At 40.1% G+C, this 21839-nt stretch overlaps 1 protein-coding gene across 1 annotated transcript; it reads left to right on the forward strand.

Annotated features, from left to right (window-relative positions):
• The first annotated feature begins 3687 nt into the window (after positions 1-3687).
• LOC128098906 (C-type lectin domain family 4 member A-like) lies at positions 3688-21118 on the forward strand. The gene is made up of 6 exons (XM_052720425.1): positions 3688-4648; positions 5816-5932; positions 9027-9128; positions 18258-18409; positions 19294-19406; positions 20623-21118. Exons 1-6 carry the CDS (start codon positions 4567-4569, stop codon positions 20762-20764), a joined length of 708 nt encoding a protein of 235 aa, XP_052576385.1. The 5' UTR covers positions 3688-4566; the 3' UTR covers positions 20765-21118.
• Positions 21119-21839: the final 721 nt, after the last annotated feature.

Genomic DNA, 21839 nt, shown 5'->3' on the forward strand with positions numbered 1-21839 from the left:
CAGATTGGAAGCCTCTGAGTCCTCATCTGAATGAATCTCAGCTGACTGCTGCTAAAAGCCTAAAAGTTTAACCAGTATCTAGTTCCTCATCCTTATACTTTAAATACCTTTCTGCTTCCTGCCATCACTTCCTGGGATTAAAGGCTCTTGTTCCCAGGCCTAGCTGTTTCCAGTGTGGCTTTGAACTCACAGAGATCCAGAAGGATCTCTGCTTCTGGAATGCTAGGATTAAAGGTGTGCGTGCCACCATTTTCTGGCTTCTATATCTAGTGGCTGTTCTGTTCTCTTACCCCAGATAAGTTTATTAGGGTGCACAATATTTTGGGGAACACAATATCACCACACTCAGGTCACCTGGAACTGCTCTGGATTAGCTCATTTCTCCCTCACCTTTCCTTGGGTGCTCACATACTTAATAGAACTTATCACCTAAGATATAGTCTTCAGGGTGTCCTTCATTAAATATTGAAGAGTCCCCAAGGTCATGGTTCTGTCCTGTCCTTCCAGCTCTTCCTGAAAATATCTGTGGTCATAAATCACTAGGAGATTCGTAATACTAGCTGTGGGGTGATGGAAAATTGTCTTTCTTTGTGGTAGGGTCTCATGTAGCTCAGGCTAGCCATGAACTAACTAAAAAACCAGTTACACTAACTTGTATAGTTAAGAACGACCTGAAATTTCTGTTCTTCCTCATTCTATTTCCCATGTTCTAGGGCCACAGCCACCACACCCAGTCTAAAGTAATGGGGAAACTTTCTCAGGTAGGCTCTAACTACTCAGGTAATTGGACATATATAGGTTTTGTTTCTACAAAGAATGTAATATGGTAAAATAAAAAATCAAGTCTTAGTACTATTGGGAAAATGAGATTTTTTTAATTTTGTTTTACAACATTGTTTAAAAATCTTCTCAACTTTTGTAAGAAAAAGCAATAAAAAAGAACTGAATAATACAGAATTGGAGCATGCAAAATGGCATTCACTCTTGTAATGTAATACTACACATGCCTAGTATCAGCATTTCCAACAAGATTCTCAGGTAGATCCTTCAACGAGGGGCACTATGGGACATGACTTTCTACCCCACACTCAGTACCAGCTGCCTGTGGAGATTTTTTTTTTTTTAGCGGTCTCCAATCAGGCATAATTGGGAAGTGTGGCAGCCTAGTGTCAATGAAGTAGAGTTTCAGGGAGGGAGAGGCAATACTGGGCTGAACAGAATTTTATTAGAAACAGAAAGGAGCTCCAGAAAGAATAAAGCAAATCTGATGGTGTGAATGTGAGCATCTCCAGGGAGTCATGCTCAATTATGTGTTTAAGATTTTTATTTTTAATTAAAATATGTATACATGCACATGCTTGTGTGTGGATTGTGTACGTGAATGCAGTGCCTGCAGAGGCAGAAGAGGGTGTCAGATCCCTGCAAATGGAGTTAGATGTGGTTGTGAGCTACAGGTCATGGGTGCTGGGAAGTGAACTCCAGTCCTCTGTGAGAGCAGTACACACTTTTAACCACTGAGCCATTTCTATAGTCCCTCAAGTGTTTTCATAAGTGTGTGTGTGTGTGTGTGTGTGTGTGTGTGTGTGTGTGTGTGTGTGTATGAGAGAGAGAGAGAGACAGACAGACAATCTTTCTCAGTTGCAGTGTATACAGAGTGTAATATACTCAAGATTTTTGTTTGTTTTTAAAGACAGGGTTTCACTGTGTAACAGCCTTGGTTGTCCTGGAACTAGTGCTGAGGACCAGGCTGTTCTAGAACTCACAGAGATCTGGCTGCCTCTGCCTCACAGGTGCTGGGATTAAAGCCTGTACCACTACTGCCCGGCAATATATAAAGTATGTTTTCAATCCCAATTGGCAGATTTGTTCAGGTGATTTTCATTGGCCAATAGATGAAAATGAATCTGATTTGCTAAATGCAGGAGTTTATTACATGTTCACCTTACAAGGAGATATTTTCTCCATGATCTGGCTCCAAAATGATAAATGTGGAAAGAAGCCAGCTGAATTACTGTGACCCACAACTAGACCCTAAGAACATACACAAATGAGAAATAGTTGTTATTGCAAGCCATCTGAATATTTATATTGTCTATGACTTATTCTAGTGTATGTGGGATATGATAACTTAGAAATGTATTTTGCTGAGAGGGGAAAACCCCTGAACATCTGTGACTGCAGTGAAGTGGTGTGTAGGCATACTTATCACCATAGAAATACTTGATAGATTTATTACACAAGAGTTCATATTCTGTCATATCTGGTTTCCATCCTTGCAGTACCTCTGTTACTTAGTAACTTACCGAATAAAGAATGGTGTAGGGAGGGCAAGGCAGGTGTCTGTGGAAGGGTCAGGTGTGGGGCAGAAATGGTCTGGCCCAGGGTCTGGGTGACCGTGCTGAGGGCTGGCCTGACAACAGAATTGGAACCCAAGAAGAGAGCGGATGTCAGCATGCTGGTGAGAAAGTGTCTGGATTCAGGAGAGAGTCTCCAAGCAGCAGTCTGGTGTGAGACGTCAGAGCCTGAGAGGTGAGGAGGGCAGCTGTGCTGTGGAATGGTCACTTGTAGGGAGTCTGTGCTCCAGCATGGTGAGGAGAGTATCAACTCACTAGGTCACTTTCTGTGGGGAGTCAGAACTGCAAATAGGGGAGGAGAGTGTTCTGATGGAGGAACTGGGCATTTGGAGAGGTGAAGAGGGCACCCATGCATGGGGAGGAGGGCATTGGGCTTGGTGAGGAGGGTACCCGTGCAGTGTGAGAGGGCACAGGTGCATAGTGTTGGCTCCATACTGAGTTGGAAGAGACATAGAATGTTGAGAGGAGCTTCCTTGCAGAGGGTAGACCAGACATGGGTAAAGAGTGTCTCTATGCTGGATGTCAACATGGGACCTTACTGTCTAGTAGGGTGAGGAGAGCATCCTTGCCTGGTTGTGGATGTCCTGGCATTGGGTGTAGTGGTCAAATAGGCTGAGGAGAGTGTCTGTGCAGAAGGCAGAGCTGGTATGGGTTTCAGAGACTGGCAAGGTAAGGATGTTGTCTACCTGGTGGGATAGCTCTGTGTGGCCACTCAGTACTTTCCAGGGTGATGAGGGCTTCTACACATGAAGGTGACCTAGGTGGGGTGCTAAAGCCTCAGGGGAAAGTGGAGACTCCTCAGGGATTAGCAACCAGGAGTCAGCACACAAGCCTGGTGAAGGAGCCTTCCTTAGTCGTAACATGAGAACTTCAGCAAGGTGTCTGGCCCTGAGAGGGAACATCCAGCTAAAGGGAGGATGGTATCAGTTCAGGGGACAAAGGTTTGACCTGAGGGCTGGAGGATCCATCATAGTGGAGAACGTGGGAGGGTGATGGGCAGCATTCAAGAGGGTATCATTTGAGAGCCTGCAATAGAGATAATGAACATAGTTTTTTTTTTTTTTTCCAGTCACAGACGTAGGTTAGAAATGCTGGATTTGGGAAATAAAAGGAAATCTGCAACAATATTCATTAAAATGGGGATAATAATGTGCACTTATGGTTTTTAGTGTGTTTGGATACAAACTGGAGAGAAAACCTAGAAACACACACTAAGTGTGTGTGTTTGTGTGTGTGTTCATGCATGTACTGCTTGTTTATTTGTAGGCACAAGAGGAGATGTCAAGAAGGGATATATTTGGAGGAGCTGAAGGCTGAACATGTGGCTGTGAGCTGGAGGATGTCTGCGGGAGGAACTCAAATGATCCCATTTTTAGTAACTAGTTTAAGTTCCCCTCTGGTATATTGTGATCCATTAATTCTCCCAACTGTTCCCAACAGTGCTGTGAATCCGGGAAGCTCCTGCTGAGCAGTGCAGGGATCAAAGGAAGAGAGGCATGAGGAGAGAGACAGCCTCCTCTCACAGCTGCTAACCAGAGCTGTGTCAGGATGTGGTCAGAGGCCCAGTGAGTGGAGAGTGCCCATGAGTGAGTTATGAAGACAGTGGGAAGCAGAGAGCTCAGAGGAGCAGCTTCAGAAGGACCAGGATGTGAACTTTGCCTTCCCCTGCAGGAGGCAGCTGAGTGGGAAGGGGGGGCACACAATAGTGAGGGGCCAATGGTCCTCTAGAATGTGGTGTCAGAACTTGGCTGTTCAGTCAAAATGGATGTTGTCGTGCCTTAAGTGTTTGCTAATGTTGTCCGGTTTGTCTGAAACCACGTTTACCTACAGAAGCACATGAATTTATGTTTGTTGCAGAATGTCTTAGGACAGAGTTTTCTCACAGTGTGGTTCCTCTTCTCCCCTCCTTCCTATTTCTTTCCTTCCCCCTTTGAGTTCCCACTTTATAGTATTTGCATATCTTGCTGAGTAGGTCCAAATGCTACAATTCTTACTTTGGTGTTTGAAGATGTTGCATCTCTGTATGTGACCTGAGTGATTCCTTGTTGTGGTTTCTCATTCTCATGTGGTATATCACATCTGGAAATACCTCTTCTCATATATAATTGTGTGATATGACAATTTATCGCCGTGTTTGGTTTTCACATACCACAAGTTTTAGGGAGGAGACAGGGTGCGTTTTCTGAGTAAGGCAGGTCTCACTCTTCTTGATATGGCTTCAGAAATCACCTATGCAGAAGTGAAGTTCAAGAATGAATCCAACTCCTCAGGCATCTATTCAGATTCTGCTACAGGTAAAAAAAAATTCTAGACTTAATGTAGGGGAAAGGATAAAGGAAAAGTCATTAATAAACTTTGGGTGATGCTGGTTACTAATCTTCTCAGCGCTCATGTCTGGGATTTTATTGGAGTCGCAGGGGATTGAATTGTTTGTAGAGTGACTTTAAGGGTTGTAGAGTTTTCTAGTGGGAAAGAAAAGCTTGCTTCCATGTTTTTTGCTCTTGCCATTTACAGAAACTATACCTTGTATCCTGCATTCTTGTATATATATCTTGTATATAACATTTCCTGCTTTATAAAAATGAATATAAAATGAAATCATACTTTTCACTATTGAGATTTTCCCCTCTATTTTGGCAGTATATTGTAACTTTATGAAAACTGTTTCTGTGTGGAGCTTTTATCTTGAAGGAACTTTTTCTTTTATAGTATAGATCAAAGCAGAGCCTCTCCCTCGGTTGGCAGGTGCTCTCCACTAAATTTACCTTCATCTAGAAAATGGTTTCCAGCCATGAGACAGTGACTAGCGGACTGACCATATGCTAAAGAAGTGGAATATGACTGGAAATATTTACCTTTTATTGTATACGTGTCTTTAATGTTTGGACAGTCTGGAAGGTATTATAATATGTAGTGCTGAAACCACAGTAAAGAACACCAAGAAAACATGGTGACGTGAAAATGTACCTACAAGACAGTGTAAAAGGAAAGTCACAGGCAGATGGCAGTACTTACGCTGTGTTGCCATGTGGGAAAACATACTATATGTACATCCTTTAAAATTTGCTGAAAGGGCCAGTGTGGTGTAATTCCAGCACTCTGGAGGCAGAGGCAGGAAGATCACCGAGGATTTGAGGCCAGCCTGGACTACATAGTGAGATCCTACCCCATTATACCTCCCACCACCAAAGAGAACTTGCTGAAAGGATTTGATCAAAGAGTTTTTGTGGATATATATTCAAATTATTTTTCAGATCTCAAAATATTAATACCAGTTATTTCAGTAGTGTGTGTTCTTTTATGTATTTGGTAATGTTTTTTACAATGGACGTTATTTTTCCATTATTTCAAATGGTCACACTATTAGTGATTATGTGACATGGAGAATAGGGTGACGGGGAGGAAAAGCAGAAACAAGGGTGAAACTTATCACTCATGAGGTGACTGTGCTCTCCTTCCAGCTCCCAAAGAGAAGCCCACCCTTCCTCTAAGTAAGCCTGGTCGTCCCTCGCTGCTCTTCACATCACTGATGGCAGTTTCCCTGCTGTTGGCCATCGCTTTCTTGGCTGCTTTTATCTGTACGTATCCCCGATGAATTAACATGTCTGCCTCAGGTGAAGAGAGGGTCTGCTGTAGCACTGGCGTTTCACAGAGTATGGGGAAGAAATGATGTTTGGGGAAAATAATTCAAGGGGTTACATTGTGTCTTTTACTTTGTCCTTGGATTTAGCTGTTATCTTGGAAAAAATGAAATCCATTCTCATTAGAGAAACTGAAGTGTGTTTATGTGGACTTGTGGAGTGAACTCTGGAGTGTTGTCTTTGTTAGACTGGGAGGACATATCTATTTTTTTTCTAATTTTTCTCATTTGTATTGAGAAATCAAGCTGTATGTGTATACAAGCTGTGTGTGTATAGGGCTCCTTCATCTTAGGATAAGCTTGTGGATAAGAGGAGTTAAGAAGAAATTATCCAAGAATGTTCTTGAGCTAATTCCTAGTTGCTTCTGTCATACCAGGATAATGTGAAATCTAGAAGCCATCTGAGCAAATGTGTGTGAGCAAATTTCTGCTCATCAAAGTTTTGAAATTTTCTGAAAAATTTAAAATCATGCAAACTAGTGTATTTAGAGTGTTTTACTCATTCATTTTAACCAAGTAGTAGCCATTTACTGTGTGTCATACGATGTGTCAGACAGAGTCCAGGAAGAACATGGGCTCTGTTCTCAAGAATCTTAGGGGAGAGTGAATGAATCAGTGCCAGCCAGGTACAGTGGCTACTCAGGATGTTGAGAGAGGAAGACAGGAAGTGAGGATCTAGCCTGGACTATGTACACATCTATGTCTTAAAAAATGAAGAAAAAATGGGCCAGTGTCTACAACATTGTCCAGGAAGTCTTGTGCTGACACAGATTTCCTAGAAGAGGCTATGTCTAGAACTGTGTGCACCAAGAATGTCACAGAAGTGAGACACAGAAGCATGAATGGCTGAAGTACACAGTTCTAAGTGAAGAAGAAATGGCGTTTCCCTAGGTAGACATAGCGGCATGCAGAGCTTGTGTTGTGCCCCGTTATGAAAAACTTAGTTCTTTCTTCTAAATATTGTTTTTTTAATCAAGTATGGTTTTCTGCTTAGTAAACAAGCATCAACTTAAGAAGCTAAGACAATGTCTTACTTATATTATGCTTCTATGGTTTTTCAGTTTAGGTTGATCTCCACTCAGTGGCTTCTCTGGTCCTAGCTGAACTTAGACATGTGTATGTGGTCAGTTACCAGTCCAGGCACCTCAGCTCCCAAGAAGAGGCAGCCAGCTAGAATGACTAACAATATGACCCACCTTCATATAATACCTTAGAATGCCCTGGCTTGTTTACACAGCAGCTTGCAGACTTCCAAGATTGAGGGTGACCATGAGCCAGTTCTCTTCAAAAATTTAACACGAGGACTGGAGAGATAGCTCAAAGGTTAAGAGCACTGGCTACTCTTCCAGAGGGCCTGAGTTCAATTCCCATAAACCACATGGTGACTCACAAACATCTGTAATGAGATCTGGTCCCCTCTTCTGGTCTGCAGGCATACATGTAGCCAGAACACTGTATATATAATAAATATATAAATCTTTTAAAAAATTTAACTTAATAGTAGATCAGAGTTGATTTTGCACATTCTCTTGGACAAAGGAAGTCTAGGAGGCAGCTCACACAGAAGACTTTACTGTTTTGCTTTTTCCTTTTGTTAACCAGGGAAGTTTCAAAATCACGTTGTAATGGTTGTGGATACAGAATTTAAAAGTTGTGGTCATTTTTTTGGAAGGCATCACAGCCATGGAGAACCATTGCAACATTTCAAATAGAGAATTGATGTATGTGAACTTAGATTATAGATGGCGCTTTTGCAGGACTCAGAAAACAGAGTCACTAGGACAATAAGAGAAATGAGAAGGCCTGTTTCGAACCTGATGATGAGATAAGTGTCTGAAGAACATGAGAGGAGGTGACTTTGAATGGTAAAGAGCACAACACCAAGGAAGTAGATGCTGATGAATATAGAGATCCAGGGATTAAGGGATTCAAAAAGTACAGTGTGACTTTAATATTCTGATGATGTAAACTCAGCAACCATGAAGTTATTCAAAGAGGTAGACAATCTAGGATAAGTTATAGGTTTAAGTTGGCAGGTGTTGATTTGAGTTTTGGGCATATTGAGGCGAACCTAATATGTTTATGTTTAGTGAGCACAAAATCCTGCACATACAGGCAGCAGGCAAGACCATAGCAATATATGGCATCACTCGGGGATAGTTTGTATGAGGAGCAAGCATCGTGACAAGACTGTAGGAAGTGTTACATTTTAAAGGGTGGATGGAGGGAGAAGAGATTATAAAAGACAACAAGAAGTGACGTCAAAAAGGGGTGATGCAAATCCAGGACAGAGCAATGTCTTAAGAGCTGAGGAGGAAGAGAACTGGGTCAAGTCCAATAGCAAGACAGCTAACTAATTATCCTGGGGTATTATTGATGATCCATTTCAAACCTGGTGTGAGTGAAATGGAGGAAGCCAAAGTAGTGGGATAAGGTGAAAAGCCTCAGGGAGGAAAGTGAAGAAATTCAGTTCTAGAGAGAAGCCAGTCAGCTGTAAACTGGGAGAGAGTGAGCGTGTGCATGGAGGAGTAATCTGGTCGAAAGGAAGAGGGTTTGAGAAACAAAACAATGCTCCACAGATGCATGTTGAGTTCTTTTTTATTTCACATTTTAAAATAACCTAGAGCTTCTCAGAATTAGTTAACCCCCTTTCCTCCCAAAGCCAAGACAGTTTACATTCTCAAATATGAATATCTATGTCTGTTTCATCTCCCCCAAGAGTTAGCATTTTCATCTTATGTTAACATGGAAGGGTATGGTTCATTCTCTTTAAAGTCATGACAGTGGGTTTGTCCTGCCTTTCAAGTCACTAGTCTTTCTTGAGTCCTGGAAGTACCTGTGGTTTCAAAATAGGAGACTAAGGACTGCTTTGACTGTGGGGTGATGGGAATTGTAGACAGGCTCTGTCTACTTAAGTGATCAGGAATTAATAGATCTGTGTATCAGTAAGGAGAAAGTAGAAAGCGACAATTGTTTCATGAAATTGAGTGATTTGGGTTCTGTTTTTTGAGTATTTGTTGTTTGTTTTACAGTTTTTTATCAAAAGTACTCTCAACTTCTTGAAGAAAAAAAAGCTAAAAACGATCTAACTTACACAGAATTGAGCTGCACAAAAGACGATTCACCCATAGAAGGTAGGAATTAATGTGCCTAAGAGTTTGGCTGCTGGCTAGAGTGTAATGGTTCCGCATAGGTCTTCCTTCCTCCCGCTCTTCTTCCCTCCCTCCCTCCCATCTTCCCTCCTTTCTTTCTGATTTTCTTCTCTCATACATTACATCACAACTGCAGTTTTTCCTCTCTGCATTCCTCCAGTTCTCTTCCCCACCTCCCCTACCCATCAGATCCACTCTTCCTCCATTTCCTTCCAAAAATGATCATGTCTCTCAGGCATATCAACTGAACATAGCATGACAAGTTACAGTAAGACTAGACACAAACCCTCATGTCAAGGCTGACCAAGGCAACCCAAAAGGTCCCAAGGGCAGGTGAAAGAGTCAGAGACACCCCCACTCCCACTGTTGGAAGTCCCACAAGAACATCAAGCTACACAACCATAACGTGTATACAGTCTGGTATCCTTAACCTCTCTGCCTCCTACGATCCTTCCTTCCCTTCTTCTGAGGGGTTCCAAAAGCTCCGTCTAACGTTTGACTGTTTTATTGACTCTTTGATTATTCTCTTTGTTTCTATTTTATTGATTTTAACCCCCAGTTTTATTATTTCCTGTTGTCTACTCCTCTTGAGTGTGTTTGCTTCTTTTTGTTCTAGAGCTTTCAGGTGTGCTGTTAAGTTCCTAGTATGAGTCTTATAGATGAACAGTCTTATTAAATAAGAAACACAGAGCCAATTGCAGAGATAAAAGCACAAGAGGTCAGAGCAATAGCTAAGAGATAAAAATCCTTTTTTACCCTTCACTGCAACTGCTGTCCTTCCCCCCTTTTACTGACTTTCTGTTCTGCCTTCTCGTTGGTTGTAAACCCAACCACATGACCTCCTCATCACTGCCTATCTGTACAGACCTCCAGGTCTTCTATGGTTGGTATTGAGATTAAAGGCATGTGTCTCCATGCTGGCTGTATCTTTGAACACACAGAGATCCGCCTAGCTCTGCCTCAGAAGTGCTGGGATTAAAGGCGTGCACCACCACCGCCCAGCTTGTGCTATGGCTTGCTATTAGCTCTGACCCCCAGGCAACTTTATTTATTAATATACAAATAATATCACATTTCAGTACAAATAAAATATCACCATAAGATCTCCCCAATTTTTTAATTTAGGCAGTTAGTACTATGAACTTTCCTCTTAGCGCTGCTTTCATTGTGTTCCATAGTTTTAGGTATGTTGTGTATTCATTATAATTGAATTCTACAAAGTCTTTAATTTCTTACTTTATTTCTGCCTGATCCATCAGTCATTCAGTAGAGAGCTGTTCAGTTTCTATGAATTTGTAAGCTTTCCTTTATTTCTATTGCTGATTAAATCCAGTTTTAATCTGTGGTGGTCTGATAGGATGCATGGGGTTGTTCTATATTTTTTGTATCTGTTAAAACTTGCTTTGTGACCCAGTATGTGGTCAACTTTGGAGAAGGTTCTGTGATGCTCTGACAAGAAGGTTTATTCTTTTGTGTTTGGGTGAAAATGTTCTGTAGATGTCTGTTAGCTCCATTTGGTTCATAATGTGTGTTAGCTCCAATATTTCTCTGTTCAGTTTTTGTCTGGATGACCTATCTGTTGGTGAGAGTGGGTTATTGCAGCCTCTCACTATCAATGTGTGAGGATAAATGTGTGATTTATGCTTTAGTAGTGTTTCTGTTAAAAACTTGGGTGTCCTTGCATTTGGAGCATAGATGTTAAGAATTGAAATGTCATCTTGGTGGATTTTCCTTTGATGAGTATGAAGTGCCCCTCCCAGTCTTTTTTGATTAATTTTGGTTTGAAATCTATTTTGTTAGACATTAGAATGCTTACTCCAGGATGTTTCTTATGTTCATTTGCTTGGAATATCTTTTTCCAACCCTTTACTCTGAGGTAATGTCTATCTTTGATATTGAGGTTGTTTTTTATATGCAGCAGAAGGCTGGATCCTGGTTTTGCTTCCATTCTGTTGGTCTGTGTGTTTTTTCTTAGGGAATAGAATCCATTGATATTGAGAGATATCAATGACCAATGATTTTTAATTCCTGTTATTTTGTTGTTGATGTTATAATTGGTAGTGGTGTGTGTATAAGTGTGTGCTTCCCTTCTTTTGGTTTTGCTGATGTGAGATTATTTATTTCCTGTGTTTTCATAGGTGTTGTTAACATCCTTGGGTTGGAGTTTTCTAGTACTTTCTGTAGGGCTAGATTTGTGAATAGATATTGTTTGAATTTGAATTTATCATGAAATATATCTTCATCTATGCTGATTGAAAGTTTTGCTATTGTAGTAAGGGCTGGCATCTATGGTCTCTTACAGTCTGCAGTGCATCTGTCCATGTCCTTCTGGCTTTTATAGTTTTCACTGAGAAGTCAGGTGTAATTCTAATAGGTATGCCTTTATATGTTACTTGGTCTTTTCCCCTTGCAGTCTTTAATAATTTTTATTTGTTCTATATGCTTAGTGTTTTCATTATTATGTGGTATGGGGACTTTCTTTTCTGGTTCAATTTATTTGGTGTTCTGTATGCTTCTTGTACCTTTATAGGCATCTCCTTCTTCAGATTAGGACAATTTTCTTGTATGATTTTGTTGAAAATATTTTCTTGGCCTTCCAGATGAGATTCTTCTCCTTGTTCTATTCCTATTATATTTATGTTTGATCTCCTTATACAGTCCAAGATTTCCTGGCTTTTTTGTGTCAGAAATTTTTTAGATTTAATATTTTTTGGCTGAAGTATCTATTTCTTCTGTCGTATCTTGAATGCCTGAGATCCTCCCTTCTCTCTCTTGTATTCTCTTGGTTATGTTTGCATCTGTAGCTTCCGTTCACTTACCTAGATTTTCCATTTCCAGAATTCCTTCATTTTGTTTTTTCTTTATTGCTTCTATTTCCATGTTCAGGTCTTGATCAGTTTTATTCATTTCCTTCAACTGTTTGCTTTTTCTTGGCTTTCTTTATGGGATTTATTCATTTCCTCCAATTTTTTGTTTGTGTTTTCCTTGATTTCTTTAAGGGGTTCATTCATTTTCCTCTTTAAGGCCCTCTATCACCTCTATAAAGTTGGTTTAAGGTCTTTTTCTTGTACTTTGGCTGTGTTGGGATATTCGGGGCTTGCTGTAGTAGGACAGCTGGGCTCTGATGGTGGCATATCACTGTGGCTGTTGTTGATTATATTCTTAGCCTGGCATCAAGGCATCTGGGTTTGGGGTGATTTTATTATTAGGTGTCAAGTTTTTCTTTGGTGGGTGTTTTATTTTTTGGTTTCTCTGTCCTTTTTGGTCTTTTGTTCTGTGTGGCCTATGGTTGAACAGAGGTTCTTCTCCCAAGCTGAGGACTGGACTTCTGGCAGCTGGCCTGGCCTCTTGTTGAGCATGGGCTCTCCATCTGAATTGAGGTCTGGGACATTGTGACTAGGGGAGAGGCAATTGGGGGTAGTGTCTGGGGCGCACTAAGAGAGTGGAGAAAGTCCTGGGCAGGAGGTCTATCTGGAGTTCTGGTGGCCGAGTGGCCTCTGGTCCAGCAATTGAGTCTCTGCCTGAATATGCCTTCTAGTTCTTCTGGCTGCTGTGGCCTGCACTTGAGTAGGGGATGTCTGCCTGAAATGTGTGATATTTCTAATAGATTCCCAGGTGGCACGTACTGAGACATGGAGTCCACATGTACATCTATATCAGACCAGAAAGTCTGATATGTATGTCTCCATTTGCCTACACAAGTCTTGTTTGTGAAAAGGGTTCTATTGTTCTTAGATTTTTCTAGCTTCTGCTTCTTTCTGAACAGTCTCTACACACTTGCTGTTTCCCACCATATATATATATATATATATATATATATATATATATATATATATATATATATATATATATATATATATATATATATATATATCACAAATCTTAAAAGGTCTTATTAATAAAAACAAACCCGGGAACCAGGTATTGGGGTGAGTTCTAAAAGATCAGAGAAGCAGAACAAGCCACAGCTGACCCACCTCACCAACTTCTCTGCCGATCCTGTTTCCTCAGACTGAAATCCTCTGAATCCTCATCAGAATTGATCTTAGCTGAATTGCTGCTAAAAGCCTAAAAGCTTAAAAGCCTCTAGTTCCTAGTCCTCATGCCTTATATACCCTTCTGCTTCCTGCCATCATTTCCTGAGATTAAAGGTGTGTGTCACCATGCCTGACTGTTTCCAGTGTGGCCTTGAACTCACAGAGATGCGGATGGATCTCTGCCTCCAGAATACTGGGATTAAAGGCGTGTGCTACCACTACCTAAACCTATGTTTAATATAGTGGTTATTCTGTTCTCTGACCCCCACATAATTTTATCGGGGTGCTCAATATATCAACCACATATATATATGGTTGATATATATATATATATATATATATATATATATATGTGTGTGTGTGTGTGTGTGTGTGTGTATGTGTGTGTGTGTGTGTGTGTGTGTGTGTGTGTGTGTGTGTGTGTATGGATATATGTATATATGGGTCTGGAGAGATGACTCAGAGGTTAAGGGCACTAGCTGCTCTCCCAGAGGTCCTGAGTTTAATTCCCAGAAACCACATGGTGTTTCACAACCATCTGTAATGAGATATGGTGCCCTCTTCTGGCCTGCAGACATACATGCAGGCAGAGCGGTATATATATAATAAATAAAGAAATCTTAAAACACATACACACATATAATTTGAAGAAAATGATGAAACCTTGTATCATGAATACAAATCACTTAAAGCTTCAATAGACTCCTCAGAACATTTTAAAATTTATAGATGATTTCATGTGATATAAAGATATCATTCTAACCCCACATATACATACACTGTCCCCTATATGACCATCTTTATAAGCAAAAGTGGTTGCTACAACTAGCGAGTGATTACTGACGTCATCACTGATTGAAGTTCACGATTACTAGACTCTCATCTGGGATGGCAACACTGTATTTAGCTGTCACATCTCTTCAGTTTTCTCTTGGTTGGGATGAGTTTTCAGAAGATACTTGTTTTAAATGATCTGACAACCAGTTTTGAGGATGACTGACCTGGTATATTATAGGATATTCCTATATTAAAATTTGAGTATTTTTTAGAGGAATTGCAGGTGTGAAATGCTAGTTTAATTATATAGTACACAGTCTATACTATACAACTTACTACAGACCATTATTATCACCTGATGGTCCACTTAAGGTAGGCCATTTAAAAGTGTATCTTTTTTTCATCATCTGAATCTTTTATTTCTTTTTTAAAAAATTGTTCTTCTTTCATACAATACATCCCAGCTGCAGCCTCCTGTCCTCCCCTCCCAGCCCCCTCTATCTCCTCTATCCCTCAGATTCGCTGTTCCTCCATTTCCCTTCAGAAAAGAGCAGCCCTCCTCTGATCATGGGACCTTTTTCCCCCTACTGGGTTGCCTCATCCAGCCTTCATATGAGGGATTAAGCCTAGTCTTATTGAATATTGCTATGCCGTGTTCATTTGATAAAAGTGTACCTTTTTAAGGCTAACCATTTGGTATTGGATAACCAATTAGGAGGCTCATCGCTGGAGAAGATTAATTCTCTTTCTCTCAGCAGTTATTAATTGCCCATAGCTCTTAGAACAATAAAAACAGGCCATGAATTTGAGAGGGAAAAGGGAACATGGCAGGGATTGGAAGGAAAATGATATAATAATATTTTAATTAAATGTAAAAATGTATCTTTTTTATCCATTTTCCACATTATAATTTTGAAAGGATGTTGTTACATATAGCCCACACTATGGTGAAATATTGGGTTATGTTTCTCAAGAGACAGAATAATGTATCTGTCTATATCTATCCAAGTTCTTCATAATGGTGCACAATACTCTTTGTCATATGAGCCTTGTTTACATTTACCACTAAAAATGTAATTTCTAAGTTCTTCACTTAACACTGCATGATCTGGCCATTCGTTTTTCTATCTCCTCCTGTTCTGTGACTGATTTCTCATCTCTGACATTCTTGGTATCCATACATGCACATAGGGATATATATGAGTGTGTGAATATAACTCTGTGTATCTTCCACAATGTGTTTCTCAATTCTTTGCTTTATTGTTCATACATTTTAGGCATCTCTTATTTGGTATAGGTAGTTAAGGACCATGATGGTAGACTGTATTTTTATTAATTAATTAATTAATTAATTAATTAATTAATTTCTGTTTTGTCTCTGTTATTTAATTAAATTTCTTTTTTTGTTTGTTTTTTTCTTTTTATTAAGTGATTTTCTATTCATTTTACATATCAACCATGGATTCCCCTGTCCTCCATCCTCCCACCCCCCCATTCTTCCGCCCCCCAACCCAACCCCCATTCCCACATCCTCCAAGGCAAGGTCTCCCCTGGGGAGTCAGCCCAGCCTGGTAGACTCAGCAGAGGCAGGTCCAGTCCCCTCCTCCCTGCACCAAGGCTGAGCAAAGTGTCTCAGCATAGACCCTAGGTTCCAAAAAGCCAGCTCATGCATCAAGGACAGGTCCTGGTCCCACTGCCTGGGGGCCTCCTAAATAGTTCAAGCTAATCAGCTGTCTCACTTATCCAGAGGGCTTAGTCCAGTCACATGCGGGTTCCTCAGCTATTGGTTCACAGTTCATGTGTTTCCACTAGTTTGGCTAGTTGTCTCTGTACTTTTTCCAATCATGGTCTTGATATCTCTTTCTCATATGATCCCTCCTCTCTCTCATCAATTGGACTCCTGGAGCTCAGCCTGGGGCTTGGCCATGAATCTCTGCATCTGCTTCCATCAGTCATGCTTCCTCATCATGGATGAAGGTTCTATCATGACAGTTAGGGTGTTTGGCCATCCAATCACCAGAGTAGGTCAGCTCAGGAACCCTCTTGACCATTGCCAGTAGTCTATGGTGGAGTCATCTTTGTGAATTCCTGGGGACCTCTCTAGCACTCTGATTCTTCCTATTCCCGTGGTGTCTTCAGTTATCTTGGTAACTCTTTCCTTGTTCTTCCACTCTGTTCCTGATCCAGCCATGACCTTCCACTCCCCTAAGCTCTCTTTCCCCCGACCTTTGCCCTCCATTACCTCCCATCACCCCCAGTTTGCTCATATAGATCTCATCCATTTCTCCATCTCTAGGTGATCCCTGTGTCTTTCCTAAGGTCCTCTTTCCTAGCTAGCCTCTCTAGAGCTGTGAGTTGCAGTCTTGTTATCCTTTGCTTTATATCTAGTATCCACTTATGAGTGAATACATACCATGTTTGTCTTTCTGAGTCTGGGTTACCTCACTCAGGATGATATTTTCTAGTTCCATCCATTTGCCTGCAAACCTCATGATGTCATTGTTTTTCTCTGCTGAGTAGTACTCCATTGTGTATATGTACCACATTTTATTTATCCATTCTTCAGTTGAAGGGCATCTAGGTTGTTTCCACGTTCTGACTATTACAAATAATGCTGCTATAAACATAGTCAAGCATGTGTCCTTGTGGTATGATTGAGCATTCCTTGGGTATATGCCCAAGTGTGGTATAGCTGGGTCTTGAGGGAGATTGATTCCCAATATTCTAAGAAACCGCCATACTGATTTCCAGAGTGGCTGTACAAGTTCACATTCCCACCAACAGTGGATGAGTGTTCCCCTTGCTCCACATTCTCTCCAACATAAGCTGTCTTCAGTATTTTTGATCTTAGCCATTCTGACAGGTATAAGATGGTATCTGAGAGTCATTTTAATTTGCATTTCCCTGATGACTAATCATGTTGAGCAATTCCTTAAATGTCTTTCAGCCACTTGAGCTTCTTCTGTTGAGAATTCTCTGTTAAGCTCTAAAGCCCATTTTTTAATTGAACTGTTAGGTGTTTTGATGTCTAGTTTCTTGAGTTCTTTATATATTCTGGATATCAGCCCTCTGTCAGATGTGGCGTAGGTGAAGATCTTTTCCCATTCTGTAGGCTGACGTTTTGTCTTATTGACCATGTCCTTTGCCCTGCAAAAGCTTCTCAGTTTCAAGAGGTCCCATTTATTAATTGTTTCTCTCAATCTCTGTGCTACTGGTGTTATATTTAGGAAGTGATCTCCAGTGCCAATGCATTCAAGACTACTTCCTACTTTCTCTTCTATCAGGTTCAGAGTAACTGGATTTATGTTGAGATCTTTGATCTACTTGGACTTAAGTTTCACGCATGGTGACAGATATGGATCTATTTGCAATCTTCTACATGTTGATATCTAGTTATTCCAACAAGATTTTTTGAAGATGCTTTCTTTTTTCCATTGTATGGATTTTTTTCTCCTGATTTCTCTGTCACCTCCATTCTGCTATAACCACTGCATTTAAAAAAGATTATTCCATCAGTTTTTTCAATTATAAAATGGAAAAACACATTATTACACATAGAAAGAGTTATATTTACAACACATTTGATCCTTTGACCCAGCAATTTATTCTCTAAAATTCTTCCCCGGGACACAATTAACTAGTGTAGACAAGGTTGATCTGATGCTGTTATTCTTAATAGGGGTTTAAAGAAAAGCAATGCCCTAAGTAATTGGCAAAAAGGGGATCTGTTAAAAATATATTCATATGTTGCAAGGGAACACTATTCGATGATTAAAATGATGTTTTCAAAAAGAAAAAACTTATATTTACACACATTGGATTTTTATATTTTTTACTTTCATGAGGCATTCAATTTTACATTCATTTATAGAATCTTTGTAATATTTTTATGAAGTATTTTTATCATCACTAATTTAAAAATCTATCAGAATTTTGCTGACATGTTTATTGACATGTATTATTTAAGTAAAATATATAATATTATGAAATTTTCTGGTTCTTGGTATGATGAGTTCTATTATTTAAAGACACAGACAGTTTGGCATTGTGTCCTCAGTGTCTGGATGTCCATGACACTCTGTTTTCCTGGCTTTTCCTGACATTACCCCAGTAGGACAAAGGGGCCCTGATGTTAGTATAGACGGAGGTAGACTTGGGTTGCTTGGCACCTGAAATGGGAGGGTCTCCTTGTGTATCTGGAGAAGTGAGGAGTCCCAGCTTCCACGTGGTCTCCACACCAGGCAGATTTTAAAATGGCTTTATGACATTGCACTTACATTTCCTTCTTCCCCCAAAGACAAAGTCTGGAGCTGTTGCCCAAAGGATTGGAAGCCATTTAGTTCCCACTGCTACGTCACTGTGACTGGCCCAGCATCTTGGAGAGAAAGTGAGGAGAAGTGCTCCAGCATGGGTGCTCATCTGATGGTGGTCCACAGCCAGGAAGAGCAGGTGCATCCTGGGAGAGAGTGGGGCCTGGGCCTGGCCTGCTCTCTGCCTCTTTTTACTAAGAGGGAGTTTTGTTGACATGGGTGTTGCTGATGTGGCAGAAGCATCTTTTCCTGCCTTGGCATTCTACACCTTGACCCTGCTTCAGTGAAGCTGATCAATCCACAAGGAACCATGGCAACAGAAATGCAATGCCTGAGGGTGGAGGGTAGGATGAAATGTTTCTGCTTGAAAGACTAGTTTGTGATTTCAGCACTCTAATGCTTCCTGTAGTATCATCTGCCTAACAGAGGAAGGCACAGAGCTGACTAGGGAAAGGAGATCAAATCAGGAGAGTCACAGCCAGCCATCAGAAATGAAATATCTGAGGTTATGAATGGAGAATTATTAAATCTGCTAAATTCTCTCTTGCACAACTTTCAAGAATGGTGTTGGGGAAGAAAAGAGGGGAGTGCGTCTGAAATGAGAATTCATTATGATCATGGACAGAGATTGTTTTCAGTGTCATGGAAATCAGGCCTCAGATTGATGACTTTGTGTCCTGGTCAGCCGGAGAGGATGGCACTCCTGGGGTTGGGGGTGGCTCTTCTATTCCTTTATCCTTTCTATGTCTTCTCATCTCTGTGTGACCAGAAGAAAGTCAATCAAAGTATCACAGTGTACCACTAAAATGTATAATTAATGTGTATTTATCTATAATTTTAGAATTATTTAATGGGCTAGAGAGATGAACTAGGATTTGATTATCACATATTTCCATATGTACATCATCTTGAACCTATAATTTTGTATAGTTAAAATAACTTTTAAAAGATCTTATAGAAATTCTGTAATGGAAAAAGAAGCACTCCGTCTAGGCTGAATGCTTTATCACTCTTTCTTCTTAGGATTTTATCTCCAAGATCCTGGATCCTAATGCTGATTATTATATTGGCCTTTCTGATCCAGGTCACCGACAGTGGCGATGGGTTGATCAGACACCATACAATGAAAGTGCCACGTGAGTCCAGAGTTACCTAGAGGAGTCCTGGGTCCTGTAGCATGAGAAGACTTTAGGGTGTTCCAGCTGTTGGTTATGAAACTAAAACAGCTCACTCCTGGTGTGAGTGCTGGGGATGGAGTTACTTTATCCCCATTTCCTCATCAAGGAGTCCTGTGAGACACATGTCACTGATACTCCAGGAGAGATGAGGAAATTGAGTTTGAAGAGTGTAGCATAAGTACCCAGGGCACCCAACCAAGGTGCTACACCATGGTGGGTTTTATTATGCTTGCATTCTCTCATGTATGTATGTAACAGCAGGATTTAATTTATTTTTATTTGTGTGTATATATGTGTCTCTCTGTGAGTATGTGCCATGTGTATGTAGGTGCCCATGGAGCTCATAAGAGGGTGTTGGATTCCCTGGAGCTGGCATTACAGGTGGTGTGACCATGGCAATATGGGTGCTGGAACAGAACTCTCCCATTTTCTGGAAAAACACAAACACTCTTAATGTCTGAGTCATCTCCCCAGCTCTCATTTATAGTGTTATAATAAAAATTAACATCAAGAGTCTAGAGTTACCTAGAGGAGTCCTGATAATAACTGATTATTTCTCATGAATCAAAAGCCCACATTCTGATATTGTCTTTTGTTGTATTTATGTAATTATTTAAAAACTCTAATATCTTAGTATGTTCCCATATTCTATCCTGATTTCTGTTGTGAGATATAGGTAGTAATTTTATTCTCATTCTCAGTATTCAGAGAAGAAAAGTAGGAATCGAGGATGTTAAATTACTTGTCCTAGATATTAGAAAGAAGTAGATTATCTAGATATTTTAAGTAGTTTTCCAGTCTCTAAAATAAGACTATTGTAAAATGGAAAAAAAAAACTTTATTAAAACACAAGAATAAGGAGAGACCTTTCACCATATAAGCACATGGAATGACAGTCCCTGGGTACCAAGACCTAGGAATAAAGTAGGCTCCGGGATGTGTTCTGGAAGAGCAGTTAAGTAACAAACTAAGAGAATATTGAGTGCAGTGGACCCTCTTTTCAGGGACATGTCAGACATGGGTGGTGGAGAACGGTTGGTTTGTACACACCTGAATCTGATTTCCACAAATTCCCAAATTTCCACAAATTCGCATCCTGAGACTTGTTTACTCTTGTTTTCTCTTTCCCAGCATCACTGTGGGAAACACCCTGACGCTCTTTCCTCCCTTCCAGGTTCTGGCATCCAGGTGAGCCCAACTATGATGATGAACAATGTGTCACAATAAAATATCGGGGTAGGAGTTGGGGCTGGAATGACGTCCTTTGCAGTGGTAAACAGAAGTCAGTTTGTCAGATGAAGAAAATATACTTATGAATCAAGCATTCTCCATGGACATGGGATTGCATTTTTATCTAGCATTACACAGACACCTGGAAAGATCTTCTTGTCGAAGAGATGTCCATAGAATTTAGATAGGAGGCAATGGCTATACATATGAGAACACTGGCCTACATATACTTATTTACTCATCCACTTACTCCTTCATAAAATGATCTTTTATTTAGAATTTCCCATGTACCAGAGACTACACAGTGACCCTTTTGTGCACACATGGATTTTCATTTACCCCTCAAGGTTTCATTTACTCACACAATTGTGTGATATGTTCTTTCCATCTATCTGTTTTCTCTCTCACTCTCTCTTAGTTTGGCTTCATTAACATGTACTTGAGAAATAAAATTTTATATATTTAAGTTATGGTGTCTGGTTTGATATATATATAAATATATATATATATATATTTATATATATTACTGTGAAATAATTATCCAAAGCAGGTTAAACCATCCATTACTTAACATAGTTGCCATTTTGTGTGTGTGTGTGTGTGTGTGTGTGTGTGTGTGTGTGTGTGTGTGTGTGTGTTAAGAACACTTAAGAGCTTTTGAAGAAAATTTAGATACACAGCATGGTGTTAACCATTGTCACTCTATTGTACCTTGGGCCCTCAGTATTTACTTTTATTTTATCTGGCACTGTGTACCCTTTTGTCTACATGTCATAGATCCCAACATCCAGCCCCTTACAGCTGTAGATTCTTCTAATTCCTGAGGTTTACATTTTCATATGTCATTTATAAATGAGATCATATATACTGATCCTTCTTTTGTTGCTTCCCACAGACAAACACCCTCTACATTCATCCATTGTTGCATATTAGAGGATGTTCATTTTATGATGGACTGATGTTTACATGTATCTAATACACGGAGATAGGTATTAAAAATTTGTGATCCATTCATCCACTGACACATAGGTTGTTTCCAAGCTTTCGCTTTTGTGAGTGATACTGCAAAGAACGTGAGTATTGTTGTCTTTAGGTGATAGTATTTTTATGTTTCAGCCTATATATCCCAAAGTGAGATTGCTACATCATATGTAATGCTAT

The sequence above is a fragment of the Peromyscus californicus genome, unplaced genomic scaffold, assembly GCF_007827085.1.
Source record: "Peromyscus californicus insignis strain IS unplaced genomic scaffold, ASM782708v3 Scaffold_6__1_contigs__length_162567912, whole genome shotgun sequence".
Taxonomy (NCBI): Eukaryota; Metazoa; Chordata; class Mammalia; order Rodentia; family Cricetidae; genus Peromyscus; species Peromyscus californicus.